This window comes from Sebastes fasciatus, chromosome 20, assembly GCF_043250625.1.
Source record: "Sebastes fasciatus isolate fSebFas1 chromosome 20, fSebFas1.pri, whole genome shotgun sequence".
Classification (NCBI taxonomy): domain Eukaryota; kingdom Metazoa; phylum Chordata; class Actinopteri; order Perciformes; family Sebastidae; genus Sebastes; species Sebastes fasciatus.
Window position 1 is genome coordinate 1,214,551 of NC_133814.1, and position 17,157 is coordinate 1,231,707.

A 17,157-nucleotide genomic window follows, 5' to 3' on the forward strand; every position below is an offset into this window, starting at 1 on the left:
ATGCAGGGAGGGCAGAAAGTGTCGGGGAAAGGGGAGGGTGAATCCTCACACACACACACGCACACGCACACACACACACACACACACACACACACACACACACACACACACACACACACACACACACACACACACACACACACACACACACACACACACACACACACACACACACACACACACACACACACGTTGTTCAGCAGTGGAGCCGGTGCAAAAGTTCAGGGATACACCAATAACCAGTAAATCTAGAGAGCTGAGCTTGAGGCCCAGGGCCAGTTCAACAGATGATTAGGACGTATGAGACATGACATACGGCTCTCAGCTCTCCAACACAGCTGGGGGCAATAACACTGTTCTGTAGATAAGAGTTCAAATGAAGTCAGCCGATGCACATTAATATAACAAAAGTTGTCTTTTTAATGATAGGCCACACATTTGTTTTGGTTTGAAGAAAGTGAATGATTGATAATGAGCTGGGAGGCAGAGACCCTGTAGAGCTCTCCTCCAGCAGGCAGACAGTCAGAGGCTTTAGGTCCAGGACTGACGGTCTTCATGGGTAAGCGGGTTACTTCAAAGCATCGCTCTGAATGGAAGACATGTGTGGAATTCCCTCAGACTGACACCCAAAACATTCCTGACACCGTCAGAGTAAAGTCTAGCACCTGCAAGTCTGCGGCATCCAAAACGGCTCGAAAAGATTTTTAGTTTTTACAATTAAATTCTGAAATATTTTCACATCCTTTGGTTGATGATTACCTATTGTAAGCCTATAAAATAAAATGGCATGGATGTGTTACAGTAGAGTTAGACAAAATCATACTGATTAAAGCAGCAGTGGGGAGAAATGGAACAAATATGATTAAAAAAAATTATTTTTATAAAGCGGTCACTATATCCTGACGGTAGTGCATGAGACAGGTAATCTGAAAAAAATCATGTGTCTCTGTGTCCTCCGGTGTCCTCTAGTGCTCCTAACGGCATCTGCAGGATTTCACAGACCGGAGGAAAAACAAGCAGTCAGAGCTGATCTGGAGTCTGCCGTCCAGCTACCGTCTATGAGTCAATCACTCACGAACTCCAACCAAACGGTCAAACTAGGCAGCGCTGATCAAATATGAATCAATATTCTGTTACTGTAATGTCTATTTCTCTCCTCACATGTTCTCAGAATCATCTAGTAGTGTACTGTTTAGCTGTAAAATGAGAAAGTTTGTGACCCGGCAGCCATGTCGAGGTCAGTTGAGGAAATACCAAGCACCGCCCCACCAGCCGGAGCACAGCCAATAGGAACGCTCTCTCTCTGAAATGACCTGTGATTGGTCAAAGTCTCCCGTCACAGGCTAGATGTTCTAAAGCCTGAAAACAGAGCCATGAGGAGCAGCAGAAGTCTAGTTTTCTCTCAGAACACTTGAATTACAATATGCTGAAAGGTTATTATGGATTTATGCCCAATGATTCCAAAAATATACTGACTACTGAAGCTTTAAGTTCAACATTTTAAAGATGTGAAAAGGCTGTTTCACGGTATCTATAATGTGGTCAACTCCAGCCAGCTCATACAGTACAGTATGTTCTCTACCTTAAAAACATATGAGGAAATACACATTTTTGTAAATTTCTCATGATTCCAAGCTGCAAAAGTTGCACCACCGGGCGTAGGTTTGTATATCGATGGTAGGAACATCCCCCTACCCTAGGGTAGGGGGATTTTTTCTCGAAATATTGTGATTTTATTCTCAACAAACCCGCTCTCATCCATCATATACGGCTGAAAAGCATCTAAAGGGTGACTTGTACCCATCGATGTATAGCCTAATGCTTGGGCCTTGGCATGACAAAGCGGCGATATCGGACCATCTGAACAGGCTGCACACCCTGCACGCTGTTATTGTCTGGAGGTTACACCCCCACATGGGGCCTAATGGCTGTTGGCTGAAGCCCAGCAACATCCAGAGTTAATCAAAATAAGAAGCAAAGAGAAGATCCAGGCAGGGGGGCTGCAGGGTCTCTGCAGAAACAGACACCAGCACACACTGCTAGTGGATCAGATGTGATGATTGAGAGGGATTACTTTAGTATCAATCTATACACTGATTTTTAGGAAATTGTTGCATATTCTACCTTTAAAAGGAGAAAATTTGATCAACAGGAGAATGAATATTTGAAAGCAATACAGAATGACTGAGAACCTTACTGCATTGTTTTCCATTATATTTCAATATTGTGAATTGTCACCTGGTGCCTGAATTTATTGTAAAATCATTTAAAACATAAATTGGTGCATAGAAATTCGATAGAATGCAGGAAATGACGTGTTTGACGCTGAACATTTCGTGGGGCTACGCTTAATATGTGTCCCCACCAATGTTGGGACAAAACCTAAGCCCACCACTCTAGATGCTATTCACACAGTAAATGACCTCTGTCACATCCCTACAGTCTCACTGTCCCCATGAAAGACAATCACTTGTTTTGAAAAGGGGAAATGAATCTCCTGCGTTCAACAGAGCTGATACAGCGCCACGATTGGTAGCATTAAAAGTGGTCACATGCCTCACGGCCATGTCTCTACCAAACAAATGGTAAATTCAGGAATAAATAGACGGCTGGTTCTGGGCTGCGGCCGGTCCGACGGTAGGAACTGACCAACAAAACAGTGATTGTCCTGTCTGACAACAGCGCTGGGCTGAGGGAGAGAAGAATGAAAGTATTGTGTTGCACTTTTCTGGGTGTGGGCAGACTGAGCCGGATGGCATAATCTGGATCCTATATGGGACAGTTCCATCCCACTCTGGTCCTCTATAACACGCTAATATGAAGAGGGGGGGGGGTATATATGCATGTTAACAGTGCAGGGGAGGGTAAGCCCAGCTAAAGCGCGTTTGCACGCTGTCTCATTTGAGTTCGCCCACATTCTCAGTCTGGTGTTTAGAATAAAGAATACAAACTAATCATTTGTATGAAGTTAAAGTGAGCCTATACATGTCACTTCAATTCAGAATGTGGCATGACAGTAGAGACGAGTTAGCTAACTGACTTTCTGTTTGCTAACACAAGCTAACGTTACCCACCATAAGCAATTATAAGCATACCGTGGAATTAGAAATGTCCCACTCACCCTAAACATCTATTTCTCCATGTATAAATGAAGAAAAGTAAACTTCATTCACAAATGATTGTCAGGTAACTTTAATATGTCCCTTCTGAGGCCTCTTGAATCTGATGCTGCAGTGACATTTCGTCCCGTTGCTACGCTCTCTCGCTGTGTCCTCGTGGAATCTCTTAATAAAGATGAGTTTAATAACGGCGCCGTAGGCGTACAAATCACAGCTTCTTCTCTTTGAGGGTGTCTTTAGCCCTCCGTGCCCCTCTCAGCTTCCTGTTAGCTTACTTTCCATGTTCCTGCGTCCCTTCAGAGAATCAAACAAAGACTTGCCCTCAGCATGATGTCCCCTCTGCTGTCAGACTGGAGAACAGAGGAGTGGTAGCAAACCCTTTCCCCTGCAGGGTTTCCCTTCATTCCCTTCATCCCCCTACAACCCCCCAACACACACAACTAAATGTCTGCCTCCTCAAATCTTCACTGCCCTCATCTTCACTTTTCCTCTCCTCCTTTATTCTGTAGCTCCTCTCCTCCCTCTGCTCCTCTGCTTTCTGTTAATAGCTGCAGTTCGCTGCAGGACACAGATCAAAGCATGTAGTGATTTACAGGAAGGCCGTACTGTTTCACAGCATCACTGACGGGACCTCCAGACCTCCAGACCTCCGGACCTCCAGACCTCCAGACCTCCAGACCCACACCCACACCGGGATGTCTCGCCTGGTTGGCTAGTTGACTGGCTAGCTCACCGAGGAGCTGTCTGCCCGATGGGCTAATTGACCGACTAATTCGAGTGTTTATTTCCACCTCCCAAAATCACTTAGAACAGACTTTAAAGTTAGATTGTGAAACTTCTAAAAGATGAAATAACAATTTCTTCCTCATGTAAATGAAAAGTTGAATTCATGAGCACTACAACACACTCGTGGGTTCCCCTGTTATAGTCAATGTTATGACCAGTAGATTATGTTAAATCAGGTTCTCTGTGGGATCCATGATAGCTCTAACTAGACTACATTACCCAGGGGCGTGTTTCTAGCCTTCTCTATGGTAAGTAGGCTAATATTATACTAATATTTGCCTCTCTCAAAGAGGGGAACACAGAGAGAACTTGAGTCAGACAGTGAGACAATAGAGTTTCAAATTTGACCCAACCAGTGTTAAATACAGACTGGCCAGTCTAATCAAGCTATGTTTCCACTACTCAGCAGCAAGAGCTTGTTGATGTGGCATCAAAAGAAGCAGCGTCTATAACCGCCACAGCAGCCAGACGATGCTAACAGTAACGTTGGTCTAGATGAATAACCCGAGTCCAAACTAGCAGTAGCACACTAGGGGTCCTATCTTACACCTGGCCGGCGCACAGCGCAGCAAAGCTGTCATTGCATCCGACACAATTGTCATCTTCACGCCCACGTTGTGTAAGTAGCGCCCGTCTGTGTGCCCCAGGGCGCGTTGGTGTTAAATGATGCGTGGTCAGGTGCTTTGTTGGAGCATTGCTATCTTGAGGCAGCAGAGAGCGATTGCGTCATTTACCAACAAAAACCTGGTCTCCAGTCTAGCACAGCATGTTCCTGCTATTTAAAGGGCTCATTATTCAGATAGTAACGGCCGGGCCACACAGGGAACATCAGCAGCGCACGGAGGCTCCGGAACCTGTTGTGTTTTTATTACAGCGTCCATGTTAACAGGTTAGAGCAGAGACCTTGAATCTCTAGAAGAGACGCAGCAGACAGGCAGCCGTACCTGAGCCGCGCTGCTCACACGGGCTGTGTGGATGCTCTAACCTGTTGACATAGGCAGCGGGAAAAAAACAACAGATTCTGCAGCCGCCACGCGCTAGTGACGTTCCCTGTGGTTATAGCGTCGGCACTGGAACACCGTTTTTATTTATGTTAAGGAAAACACTAAATTCTGGCAACAAGTGACAATTCAGAATATAATAGAATATAATGTAGTGAGGCTCTCCGGCATTCTGTATGATCAACCTGCAGCGCCCTCAGCGCTCCTCTGGTCACTGGTGTGACCGCCGTGACCAGAGAGATCACGGTGGTCACACGCCCCTGTGGCGTCTCCTCCCCCTAAACGGCAGCGTTTTGAGGCTGATGGATCAGTGCGTTACACACCGTGCGTAAAGCATCTCCGTTTCCTCAGCAGAAAACTGCTCCCTTCTCCAATTTGCCAAATCTGCCTTTTAAATAGCGATGTGCCGATGTGTAGGCGCACCTGGCTTTTAAAGGGAACGGGAGATGACACTGATTAGTTTAATTCCTGTTACGCCCAAAACACACCTATGATTAATTAAGAGACTAATTACAACCCCCTTGCACCTTAATTTGTGCCCAGATTATGCACTTATCCTAGATTTGGACACGCCCTACAGTAAATGCACTTGCGCCATGCACTTTAGACCATGCACTGTAGATGGTTTAAAGAGGGCCCTAAGAAGCTATTCACCTAGAGGTGGCAACAAACTGTGAAGGTTCTGCAGACACACAACAAGCACATCTGCACATTATTTAACCAGTTTTCTGACTTTCTGACTCCTATCTAGTTGTGCTTTTGGATTTATGTTTTTGGAACTGATCATCTGTAATTGTCACTTGCACAGTGGACATAGAGTGCTGCACGTATGATGTATTTTTGTAGGCCAACCACAAAGTTAGCATCACCGTGGTTACCTCAACAAAAAGCAAATGGGATTGTTCCATTGGATTTGGCAAACACGTTTATGATAGTTACACATTTTGTTCGGTAAGATAATCTCCACTAATGAACACCACTTTATGATTTATGAAGTGTGAATGCAATCAGAAGAAGCTCGACGCTAACGTTAGGCTATTAACGAACTACACCACGGTCACATGAGCACGAGTAGACACAACGAGGCTGTAGTCTCATTTAGCCACTTGTTAGCAACTGCCTTTTTTAAGACACGTAAAAGCTTCAACAGTCACCAGTGATTTACTGACGTATTTTATAACGTAGAGCAAAACGTTAAAATCTCTTCAGCTTGTGTTAACCACAGACCTGATTTCAGACATCTAACTAGAAATCCATTGACTTCCAGACCAGAGAACAGGAAGAGCTAAAATGCTAACTCATTTCTGGGTTTTAGGACTCACTCCTGCAGCGCTCTATTGTTCAGTAAAAGCTACACAGGGTGATTTTAAGTGGAGAGAAGCAGCTATATCTTCCCAAAGTGCTGCTGTACACGTGCACTAGGGTTGCAACTTCCTTTCTCACGTTTGAGAAGCTGGAACCAGTGAATGTTTGACATTTTCCCTTGTTAAATTAGCTATGTTTCTTTTCAGCCATGCATATATTTTCCCAGATTGTCAATCATCTGATACTGAATCTTTACAGCTTCATGGCCATTGTTCTGCAGCTGACCCTGACCTTTGACCTTCTTGGCAGTAAATATGCCCTCTATGGTGCAATAAAGTATCAGATTCATATTATTACAAAATATACTGTGGAGGTAGAAGTACAAAAAGACATCATTGTTGATGTGGCTGCACAGTGGAAAGACTTATTTTTTCCGAGTGTTGACGTGTGGTTTTTTAATTCTTTAATACTGATTCACATCGTCCAGTCCGGCCATGTGTGTGACAAGCTGCTCTGTGATGAGAGGGAGTGTGTCTTTCTCCTTCACTCACCCTTCTTCCTGGCTCGCGAGAGGGATCTGGGAGAGCTTGGAGAGATTCTTGGCGTACTCCTCTTCTATCTTTATCCTGAGAGAAGTAGAGTTTCATTACCGCACAGCCTTTACGCAATCTCACTGTTTCCATGTGCGTTTCCTGTGTTGTGCAACACAGTGATGTACATGAATGAGCACAAAAAAGGGGAAATGGTTTGTTTTATTGACAACTGTAATGTTTTCATGGTAACTTGAGGATGAAGTGTGAAAAAAAGAAAAGGGGAGATACCTTTCTCGTATGAACTCGGCCATCTCTTTCTGCATTTGTTTCCCCTTCAGCTGTTTCTGCAGCAACACCTCGAATCCTGTGATGCAGCCGTTGCCTTGGGGATCCTTCTTATCAGTCTACGAGATAAACACAGCAAGCACACGAGAAACGCATTGACCAAACAAACACTAACGGTAGCAACAAACATGAGAACACCCCACCGTGACCAAATAAACCTCCTGCTGCATGCTGGGAGAGGAGTAACGGAGCAACATCAGAGGCTGCCTTTAACTGAAGCATCCTGAAGGTCCTTTATATGGCCCGGGACACATTCACTACACACTGCTAAAAGAATGAGGCCACATGTGGCCCAGACCACCTCTGAATGTGGTCTGAAAGATCTGATCTCAATGCGTCTGGACTACTTGTACCTGTACTTAGAGCTGTCCACTTGTGATGGGATCACTGAGGACGCAGGTTAATACCCGGTCTGAACGGGCCTAAATGAACGTGGTCCAGCAGCAGGAAGCTGTTCACTACCTGCCCAGCCCGAAGCCACTTGAGACCCAGTTAGAGACTAGCTGGTGAACATAGTGGAGCATTTAGCAACTAACGAGACAGATATTCCACCTGGATTTGGTTGAGACCAAAACAGAGCTAAAATGAATATTAATAGTGAATACTGGACTTACATTTGTCATGTGGACAGAAATGTGACACAAATGAACGCTAATGCTCAGTGTCTGGATTTTTCATGTAACGTTAGCTGTAACAATTTTCTTAGGTGATAATAAGTCCTTTTTGTGTTTTCAGTTTGTTCCGCTGCCCTGAAGTAGACAGAAATATGAACTCATTCAGCTGAAGTTTGTCCTTACAGGGCATGTGAATCTACATTTTACCGTTAACCTGTGGAAAACAGCTCATGTAGAATCCTAGAAACAACTTTGTGTCAGTACCAGTTTTAGTCAGAGTTTTAATTAAATCATTTTGAATGCAAATGCATGTAATAATCGTTCATTTCACCCCTCTGCACTGCTGTCACGGCCCATTTCTGTCTGAAACCTTTCAAGTACATACTGTACATAAAACCCTGTTAGAAACCCAGTTATGCATACAGTACACATTCTCCTGAAACTCTCCTAGAATTCAAGCTATGATAACCAAATCAAACTAATCCCAATAATGTTTTTTCTTGTCTACAGGATGTTTAAAAAAATCTGATTCATGCAGAAAGGCAACAGTAAAGTGGTGACTGAAGTGCATGTAAAGTCCTGAAAACAGAGGCCTAAAGCAGGTTTGAGAGTGACTGAGCTGCCACTCCCCGGCTCTGGTGTCCACTTTCCAGACTCACTCTTTCTTTCCACTGTGTTGTCACCTCTGTGTGTGTGTGACTGCAGTGTGTTAGCCCCACACACACACCACACCTGGTAGAGATTACACTGCAGGGGTGGAAGATGTCCAAACAGAGCAGCAGAGGCCAGCTGGATCACTCCAGCCAGTTACATGTGATGTATTAAAGCCTGATTCTCAGCGTGCAGCACAGGCGGTATGAGATCAATATGGAGTCATGTTGAAAGATGAAAAGGATCCGTTGTTGTTTTCATTCACAGAGACTCTCGGGATGTTCATTTAGTGATTTAGTGGGGAGAGCAGCAACGTCAACATCAGTAGAACGTTTCTTTCTTTGGTTGCTAGTTATTAGAATTCAAGAGTTTTCTTAAAAAGTCTCCTCAAAAAGATATTTTCCTTCTTCCCCTTTCCTCGGTTTCCTCATCTTCCTGGTTTGGAGAGTTCTTGTTCCAAAATAAGACATAAACTAAAACGTGACCTCTTCACATCCAGAATCTTAGCTGCTGGTGAAGAACTGTAATCTTTCACCTTTTAAAAACAATTCTGCTGTTTTTACCCCCATATTTACAGGAGTTTGGCATCGTCACTTGGCATGCAGTTTATTATTTTTAAAGCTTGCCATATAATGATATTTTCGGGTTTATAAGGGTTAGTCTTTGTGAATTACCTAGACAATATTACCTGTTAACGTATCTGAATGGAAAGATGCTAATGTTGGTGTGTTCTAAGGAAATAAAATCGTTGTCAAGTGGCATTCTATACCTGAGTCCTGTCACATTCTATACTTGAGTCCTGTCACATTCTATACCTGAGTACTGTCACATTCTATAACTGAGTCCTGTCACATTCTATACCTGAGTACTGTCACATTCTATACCTGAGTACTGTCACATTCTATACCTGAGTACTGTCACATTCTATACCAGAGTCCTGTCACATTCTATACCTGAGTACTGTCACATTCTATACCAGAGTCCTGTCACATTCTATACCTGAGTACTGTCACATTCTATACCTGAGTCCTGTCACATTCTATACCTGAGTACTGTCACATTCTATACCTGAGTCCTGTCACATTCTATACCTGAGTCCTGTCAACAAACAAACAAAAAGATTGTTTATGGATCTTGTCACTTTGTATTTCTATAGGTGTAAACTAGAATATAGGCATGAGGTTTATTGTTTATTCATTTGTAGAACAGATCTTTTTACGATACTAAATTAATAATCTTGTATTTTGTTATTTTGTATGCATTGACAAATGGAGTGACGTAAACAAGAAGTATACTGTAATGTTACCAGGGAGTCAGTGGCCTCTCCCTATAGAATACATTAGTTTCATCTATAGTGACCAGTAAATTGAGATGTTGGGCACAGGCTGCATTTTTCACTTCATTTTTGTATCTACATAATTACAGTGTGAGATGGTTTGCAGAAAGTGTATGGATATGACTGTTTGTGGCTCCTGTGGGAACCTTTGAAGGCACTATATAGTGCATTCATTTCACAGTCAAATGAAATGATGAACAGTACATACAGTCCACTATGTGTAGGGAGTGACAGCCTGGCAGGTAGCTGTGGTGTACACCGGAGCCGTGTTTTTAGCTTATAATTAAGCTTTCACATTTTAGGATATCTGAAACTGGCAGCTCCTGTTTGCATCGGAACAATGGATGTACAGACAAAAATCTAATATTTCTAAGTTATACTGTATGTAGCACTTTTTTTTTTACACAATTTCTAAACGAGTATCCTCAGAGAAACTAATATAAGTGTAAAGTTGAGCTGATTCCAGCAGTATGTGTCCAACGACAGCCTCCCTGAGAAGAGGAGGGTCAGAACTGTTTGGTGTTTGGTGTTAGGTTGCTTGGTGTTAGGTTGCTGGTCTTGATCTAACCCCTTAGCCATTTGGTGCTTAAGGGCAGCAGACAACAGATCTATAGCCTCTTAAATGCTGAGGTGAATTTACCCAGAAGAAGTCACAGTAGCTCCATTCGTTTGGTTTCAGCAGCTGCTGCTCCGGCATGCATGCAAGCGACGGGAACGTCACACAGTTAATCTGAGAGAGAGAGAGAGAGAGAGAGAGAGAGAGAGAGAGAGAGAGAGAAGAGAGAGAGAGAGAGAGAGAGAGAGCGAGAGAGAGAGAGAGAGAGAACCACAGGGAGGGCAGTTTAATTGGGCACATTATCGTATCATGACAACTTAGCTTTGATGCCACCGTACTGTACAGCAGCACTATTAATGCTCCATGTGTTGACAGAGAGTTTATAGAAACACACACACAGACTTCTGCTGGTATTCAGTGTCGTCTGCACTCCGTTGCTTTGGCAACACTCATCTCAGCAGCTCCACTAAACACACACTAAAGTAAAGAAGACATTTCCAATCGACCCCGCATCGTTGATTCACTTTTCTCTACCCGCCCCGTCAAGGACAAGGAAAAAGGAAAGAAAGAAACAAAAGGAAAGATTCAACACATCTCAAAAAGAAAATAAAGATAGAAACAGACAGTGGGCTGAGTGAAGACGGCAGGGCAAACAAAAGGAGCTTTATCTTCTCTCACATTCATTCCAATTAACCTCAGGAGGTAAACAGCCTGCAGCGAGGATGTACTGCTTCTATTTAAAACACGTCAGTGGCACCAGAGAGCACCCTCGACTAATGCCAAAGCCTCGCCTTTCAGAGCAAATTGACCAACATGGCTCTGCTGATGACTTTCCCAGAGCCAATATTCAGATTGAAATACAGAAAGAAGAAGAAGAAAAGGGCCTCTAATTCAACCACATCTTGGCTTATGAAGCTTATAATTAGTTTGAGGGAGTGGCTTCCTATTTAATCACTGCTGAGGTCCAGAGGTTGACAGCTAGAAGGGCTTTAAAACTGACCCCCGCTTCCTTTGGTGAAGATGAGGACCAGCCTACTTCCAACTGTCTCCAATGAAGGGCACAGTTTGTTTGCATTCACGCGCACACACTCCGGTAACCTCGATCAATAGACCATCCTCTAAACCCCTCCTCTGAGCAGTGAATGTCCAATCTGAGCTGAACACTTGTAACAAGAGGGCAGGCCTGCCAAGCTTTGGTTTGTGTTGTTTGCCCAAGTACTGCTAACTGTAACTTTAGCCTCGTCCCTTTAGCACTATAGCATGTTTGTAGCTACATTTTACTTTAGATTCTTTTTAAGACCCTTTTACAGAGTTCTCATTTTAAAACAATCAGCCGGAGATAGATAACCCCTTTACACCCAGCATTAAAATGTGTTTTGTATGTTCGGATTGCAATCAGATAGTGACCATATGAAAGTACAGGTGTTAATGCATCCAAAACGCACTCAGGACGGATTGTGATCCATCAGCTAAACCAAGGACGCATTGTGACCACATTGAACACAGGTGTAAATGCAATCGCATGAATCCACACAGAACAACAAGGCCTACGTGGGTGGTAGTGAATGTGATGTGCAGACCTGGTCGAGTGGCTTCAGGCGGGTCAAGAAGTGAGTAAGTTATTAATAACTTATAGAAACATCTCAATGTAGACACTGGAGACGCATCAGGTTAAATCATATCTAGATACAAAATACATTTTAATGTGCCAGGGTGTGTAAAGGGGGTCAGAATGAACGTTGGCTGGCTAAAGATGATCAAATCTGGTAGTGAATGTTGTTTTCAGTGAGCAAAATCAACAGTTGTGTTTGAAAATCAGATAAATGTGCTACCAGTAATATATTATAAACTGCACGTGCCGTGCCAGCCGAGAGTCACATGGACCTCTTCGAGTCTTGACCTTTAACATACAACATCAGTAGCAAGAGTAGCTCTCCTTACCTCTCTTTTCCTGTTACCAATAGCATCACCCTGGTTGCTATGGAAGCCGAGACATGCCCCCCCCCCCCCACATCTCAAGCTTGTGGTTTTAAGTGTACAGTAAGAAAAGAAATCTTGAGAAAATAAAAGTCAGAAATAAATCCATAAGGTGACAGCAGCAGTACTGTACTGAGCGTAAGGCCCCGAGGATACCAACAACCTGACAACAGAGCATCTGGATGCTGAATAGGATGATGTCACTGTGTATCTGTAAACAAGCACCAAACACTTCTCACAGGAGGGACTGGGTAGGAGATATATAAATATATATATATAGAGAGAGAGCAATGCTGTAGAGGAAATTAAACTCATTAGCAGCTAATTAGGGCTACTGTAGAGAGCCCCGGTGAGTTCACGGTTAGTTAAGAGTTGCCGTTAGTTGCCCCACTCACCGTGACCGTGGTCTCCTTGTTCTGTTTCCTGGTGGGCGACGTTGATCCCGGGCACTGCGGAGAGAAGAAGGACGCTCCATCAAAACCTCCGTCCTCCGTGTCAGACATGACTGCTCAACATACACACACACTGTCACTCGCACACACACAAACACAGTTGTTTTCCTGGCGAGTGCTGTTAGCGTCTCTCTCTCTCTCTCTCTCTCTCTCTCTCTCTCTCTCTCTCTCTCTCTCTCTCTCTCTCCTGCTGCTGCTGCTGCTGTGTATGTATGTATGTGTGTTTGTGTATGTGTGCGTTGCTGTGCAGAGTAGGGAGGATAGTTCTGCAGAGCAAAGCAAAGCATGGTTGGCTTTCTCTCTCTTTGTGTGGGAGTGTGGATGTATGTGTGTGTGTGGGGGGGGGGGATTTTTAACCCTTAAGCTTATTACAGAGTAATTTCCAATGTCCTGAGTAAACCAACGGAGTGAGAGCATATGGAGCAGACAGAGATGATGAGAACATTAATAAATATAAAGTGATGAAAAGTAGAGGGAATTCTACACCTCCTCTTCTGCAAAAAACTAAAGACAGAAAAGAGAATCCTGGGTGTTTTGAATGACTGGCTGTGTGTGTGTGTGTGTGTGTGTGTGTGTGTGTGTGTGTGTGTGTGTGTAAGAGGCAGCAAAGGAGAGAAGTGAGGAGACGAGAGAACAAGTGGTGGGTGGGTCCTGTAGAACTGCACCCTGACTGCCTGCTGGATTAGGATCAAGGGAACAGATACTGTAGGAGGGACTAATCTGCTCTAACTGCCATCAACCTCTCCACTAATGATGAGAGACATCTGAAATGTGGAAACACTGCATCATACATCATTATTGTCAAACACAGGCTTGTGTCTTTATCTGTAATTTATTTTTATGACTCTATAAATATGCTATGCTAAAGCTGAGCTAATCAATATGTTTTATATTTACAATGGATTAAATGATTACATGTAATCTGAAAGGGGGAACCACAGAGAATCATCAGTTCCCCTTCACCTGTATGGACTGTTGTAATGTCTTGTCGCCCATGGTTTTGGTTTTATGGCCCGCTGTAAAACGTTACTGTTTTAGTTCACTCTCATGGCTCTCATCCACTTTGTTTCCAGGAGCAGCAGGCAGCTGTGTTCAGTGAAACAAACGTTTGGATAAATGGACTGTGCGCTACCTGCCCTGAGAGATAAACGTAGAGACTAGCTGGTGAACGCGGTGGAGCATTGAGCAGCTAAAGAACCAGATATTTTCTCAAGAGTCGGTGGAGACCAAAACAGAGCTAATAGGAGAGTGAATATCGGACCTACATTTGTCAGGTGGCGAGAAACACAACTGCTTTGTGTCTGTGCATGTAAACTATTTGCTTACATATCAACTTTAGAGGTCCACAATGTGTGATTTCCAGTTTACTGTTCAAAAGTAGTCCAAAAACAGGTTAAAATCGGGGTAGGAAGAACGTTTTTGGCATCATTGGGCAAAAATCCCACAATTACCTTTTAGCATATTGTAATTCAAGTGTTCTGAGAGAAAACTAGACTTCTGCTCCTCCTCATGGCTCTGTTTTCAGGATTTAGAACATCTAGCCCATGACGGGAGACTTTGACCAATCACAGGTCATTTCAGAGAGAGAGAGAGAGCGGATAATTCAGAACATCCGCCATCCACAACAGAAAGACACGTTTAGTAAGGTTAAGTATGATTGGATAGAGCTACAAATTTGAAAGTTAATCGCAGCTGCTATGTCAAGACAACACTACTGGCTGTAGAACCTTATTGGTTTTGACTGACAGTTGAGTGTCTCTCTCCACTCTGACCTCACCGGTCTTATCACTTCATTTGACTGATTAGACTTCTGTCAATCAAGCTCTTCTCAGCTCTCTGTCTGTCTCTCTCTGTCTTTCCCTCTCTCACTCATTCTCTCTCTCTGTCTCTCACTCTCTCGCTCAGATTATCCTGTTAGTTTGATGACATCATCAAGGTTAAGTGCAAATAAGATGAGAAATAACGTTGATGTAAAAAGGTTAGTAGTATGACGTTGACACGGCTTAATGGAAATGTTACCTTCTTTCAGTTTGAGTTCATGCTCAGTTTTGGACAGCGGTGGGTGTGTAACATGTTGTAAAGGGATAGGAATAACAATAGTCAGACAGTGTTACCTGTGGCTCTGTACTGCTCTTCCTAACCAGACTGTTGTGTGAATGTTCCACATGATGCAAGGGACTACCACCTGAGTGAAATCCATTCACTGGAGAGAAATAAGAGACAGATAGGAGAGATGAAGACAGAGAGAGAAAGACATTTCATTAGTTCTTTGGGCTGTAAACATGTGCTGATCCAGGGAGAATCCACTTCTCTTTATGAGTCAAACCAAGCCAGTGCTGAACTGGCCTTTTGTTTTTGTAGCTAGATAAATGTTTTTAATGGGGCAAGCACAGATCTGGATAGGGTTAGGCTAACTATACATACATCCATCACTAAGTTTGTGTGTAGAGTCCTTTCTAAGTTCTTAGTAACTCCTAGCTAGTTTCTAACATTCAAACTTAATGAATCTTTTAGCTACTAAAAACCTTAGTATGCATGTATGTGTCAATCAACAGGTTCACCGAAAACATGAGCACATTACATGAACACGCTCTTTTAGTGCGTTCATGCTAGGGATGCTCATTTTGAAAAATGTTCTTAACTGATAACCGTCCCTCGTTAACCGATTATTAACCGTTAACCAACAAGGTTTGTGCCTCGCATGTAGCGGTGTACCAGCTGCAGGAGCACAACAGATATTGGTTGACGGGAGTCTCCAGTTCACCGTCTGAGAGCGTTAACCTAGCAGCTACGATGCTGCGTGTAGTGTCGCGGACATGCAGCCACTTTCCCAGTAAAAGTCTCCACCGCGCATTTAGTTTAGTTTAGCAGGTTGTCAGCTGTGTCTGCCCGGCGGAACTTTAGTGACCAACAAACAGTGTGTGTATTTGTGCTACGTTAGCAGCTCTTGCATTGCCGGAGGCTTCGTGCTCGCCGCCGCACACGTAGTCTGCATAACTTTAGTGAGTTTCCAACAGACTGTGTGTGTGTGTTGGTGGTGAGTGTGAGGTTGTTGGTGGCGTTCTAGCTGTGATCGTAGGTGTAGCAGTGTGTGGACACTTTATTTGTCGGTGAATAAATGCTATGAAACTACAACTCCTCCACTCCACTCAAGAGAGTCAGAGACCGGAGCCAACTTCCTGTATCCTGCAACTCCGGCTCCGCCTCTTAAGGTGGGCTGTTAAGGTGGACCAGCTTTTCTCCTTAAAGAGACGAGCCGCTCCTCTGAGCCGCTCAGCTTTTGAGTTAATTATTAACATTTCTTTTAACCGTTTTAACCGATAGCGTTAATCGGTTAAAATGCTTAATGTCAGTTAACGGTTAAACGGTTAATTATTAACATCCCTAGTTCATGCACAACACTGTGTATTTGACGACCGGGCAAAAAGCTGTGGTGCTCGCACGTGTTTGTGTTGCTGAAGAGAGAAGAGTTTCCTCCCTTAAAGGCAAAGGGGGCACCATGAACTCAATCATATACAGGCATAACTAAACACGCTGGCCAGACACCCCAAACCCCATACTGAGGTGAAAGCCAATGACGTGGCAAAAATTCTGGGGTGGCATTTGGGTTGGTAAATCAGATTGTAGGGGTTGCATCCCTTTAAAACCGTGCATGATTTTACTGCAACGGGGTCTGACAGTCTGCTTCGCGCTGTCCTGGTTCTGGTTCTCCCGTGCCTCCCTTCCTTTCAGCGGGCCCAGCAATACGGCCTGGGCCTCCAGCAGCGCGGTGAAGCTCTGCTCCGAGCCGGAGGAGGAGCAGCTGCTGCCGGGCGCGGAACTCTCCACCTCCCTACGTAGCTCTGACTGCAGGTCGCTGCCGGAGGTCCTGCTGGAGTTCCGAAGAGCTGAAGGAGTTTCTGGTGAACCTGCATGATTTCGTCTGATTTCGTTATATTTACTCCGCTTCCTGATGCCCCGAAGTTTGTCGAAGTATGTTTCTTTTTGTCAAGTTTGTCCAACCTAGCAACAGTAACTAAGGGGGGCAGGATTTAGGATCGGTCAATTGACATCATTATAAAACAGCATTTTGACCAAGTGTCAGGTCAGATATGTTGACCATATTCCATATTAGTTACCTCTTTTTCTCTTTCACACTAACAGATAGGTCACATATTAGTTACTATGCATATTAGTAACAACTAATGTCTACATAAGGACTGGTTTGACTTTCCTATTAAAAGTCTCAGTTGGTATGAGAGATGTTTCTGTTTGGTCTGAGGTGAGATGCTCCCAGCATTGAGTACTCCTTCGAGTGGGAAACATCACACTGACCTGCCTGGCTCCCTCTGCTTATCTGCCTTTAGAACAGGGCCAACAGACAGACAGAGGAGGCCTTAGTTGTGCAGTCGAGGCTACAGATAAAATTAGTCACAGGAAGTGTGTTTGGTGTGCATGAGCGAGTGCTTTGTACCACTGTGGAATTTGAGGAGAATCCACAGC

The 17,157-nt window shown here is 43.9% G+C and overlaps 1 protein-coding gene and 1 long non-coding RNA gene across 4 annotated transcripts in view; both read right to left on the reverse strand.

Annotated features, from left to right (window-relative positions):
- LOC141758807 (uncharacterized) overlaps nt 1-17,157 on the reverse strand; it is a 118,800-nt gene that overhangs the window by 14,740 nt on the left and 86,903 nt on the right. The window lies entirely within an intron of this gene.
- gas7b (growth arrest-specific 7b) overlaps nt 1-17,157 on the reverse strand; it is a 74,655-nt gene that overhangs the window by 14,740 nt on the left and 42,758 nt on the right. For 2 of the 3 annotated variants that reach the window (XM_074620492.1, XM_074620494.1), the window contains exons 4-8: nt 14,790-14,878; nt 12,619-12,672; nt 10,331-10,420; nt 7,033-7,148; nt 6,763-6,837 (exon numbers count right to left, since the gene is read on the reverse strand). In XM_074620492.1, the coding sequence (XP_074476593.1) occupies nt 6,763-6,837; nt 7,033-7,148; nt 10,331-10,420; nt 12,619-12,672; nt 14,790-14,878 (424 nt within the window). Of the gene's footprint in view, nt 1-6,762; nt 6,838-7,032; nt 7,149-10,330; nt 10,421-12,618; nt 12,673-13,638; nt 13,742-14,789; nt 14,879-17,157 lie in introns of those variants that run through there. The other variant, XM_074620495.1, reaches the window with a different exon arrangement.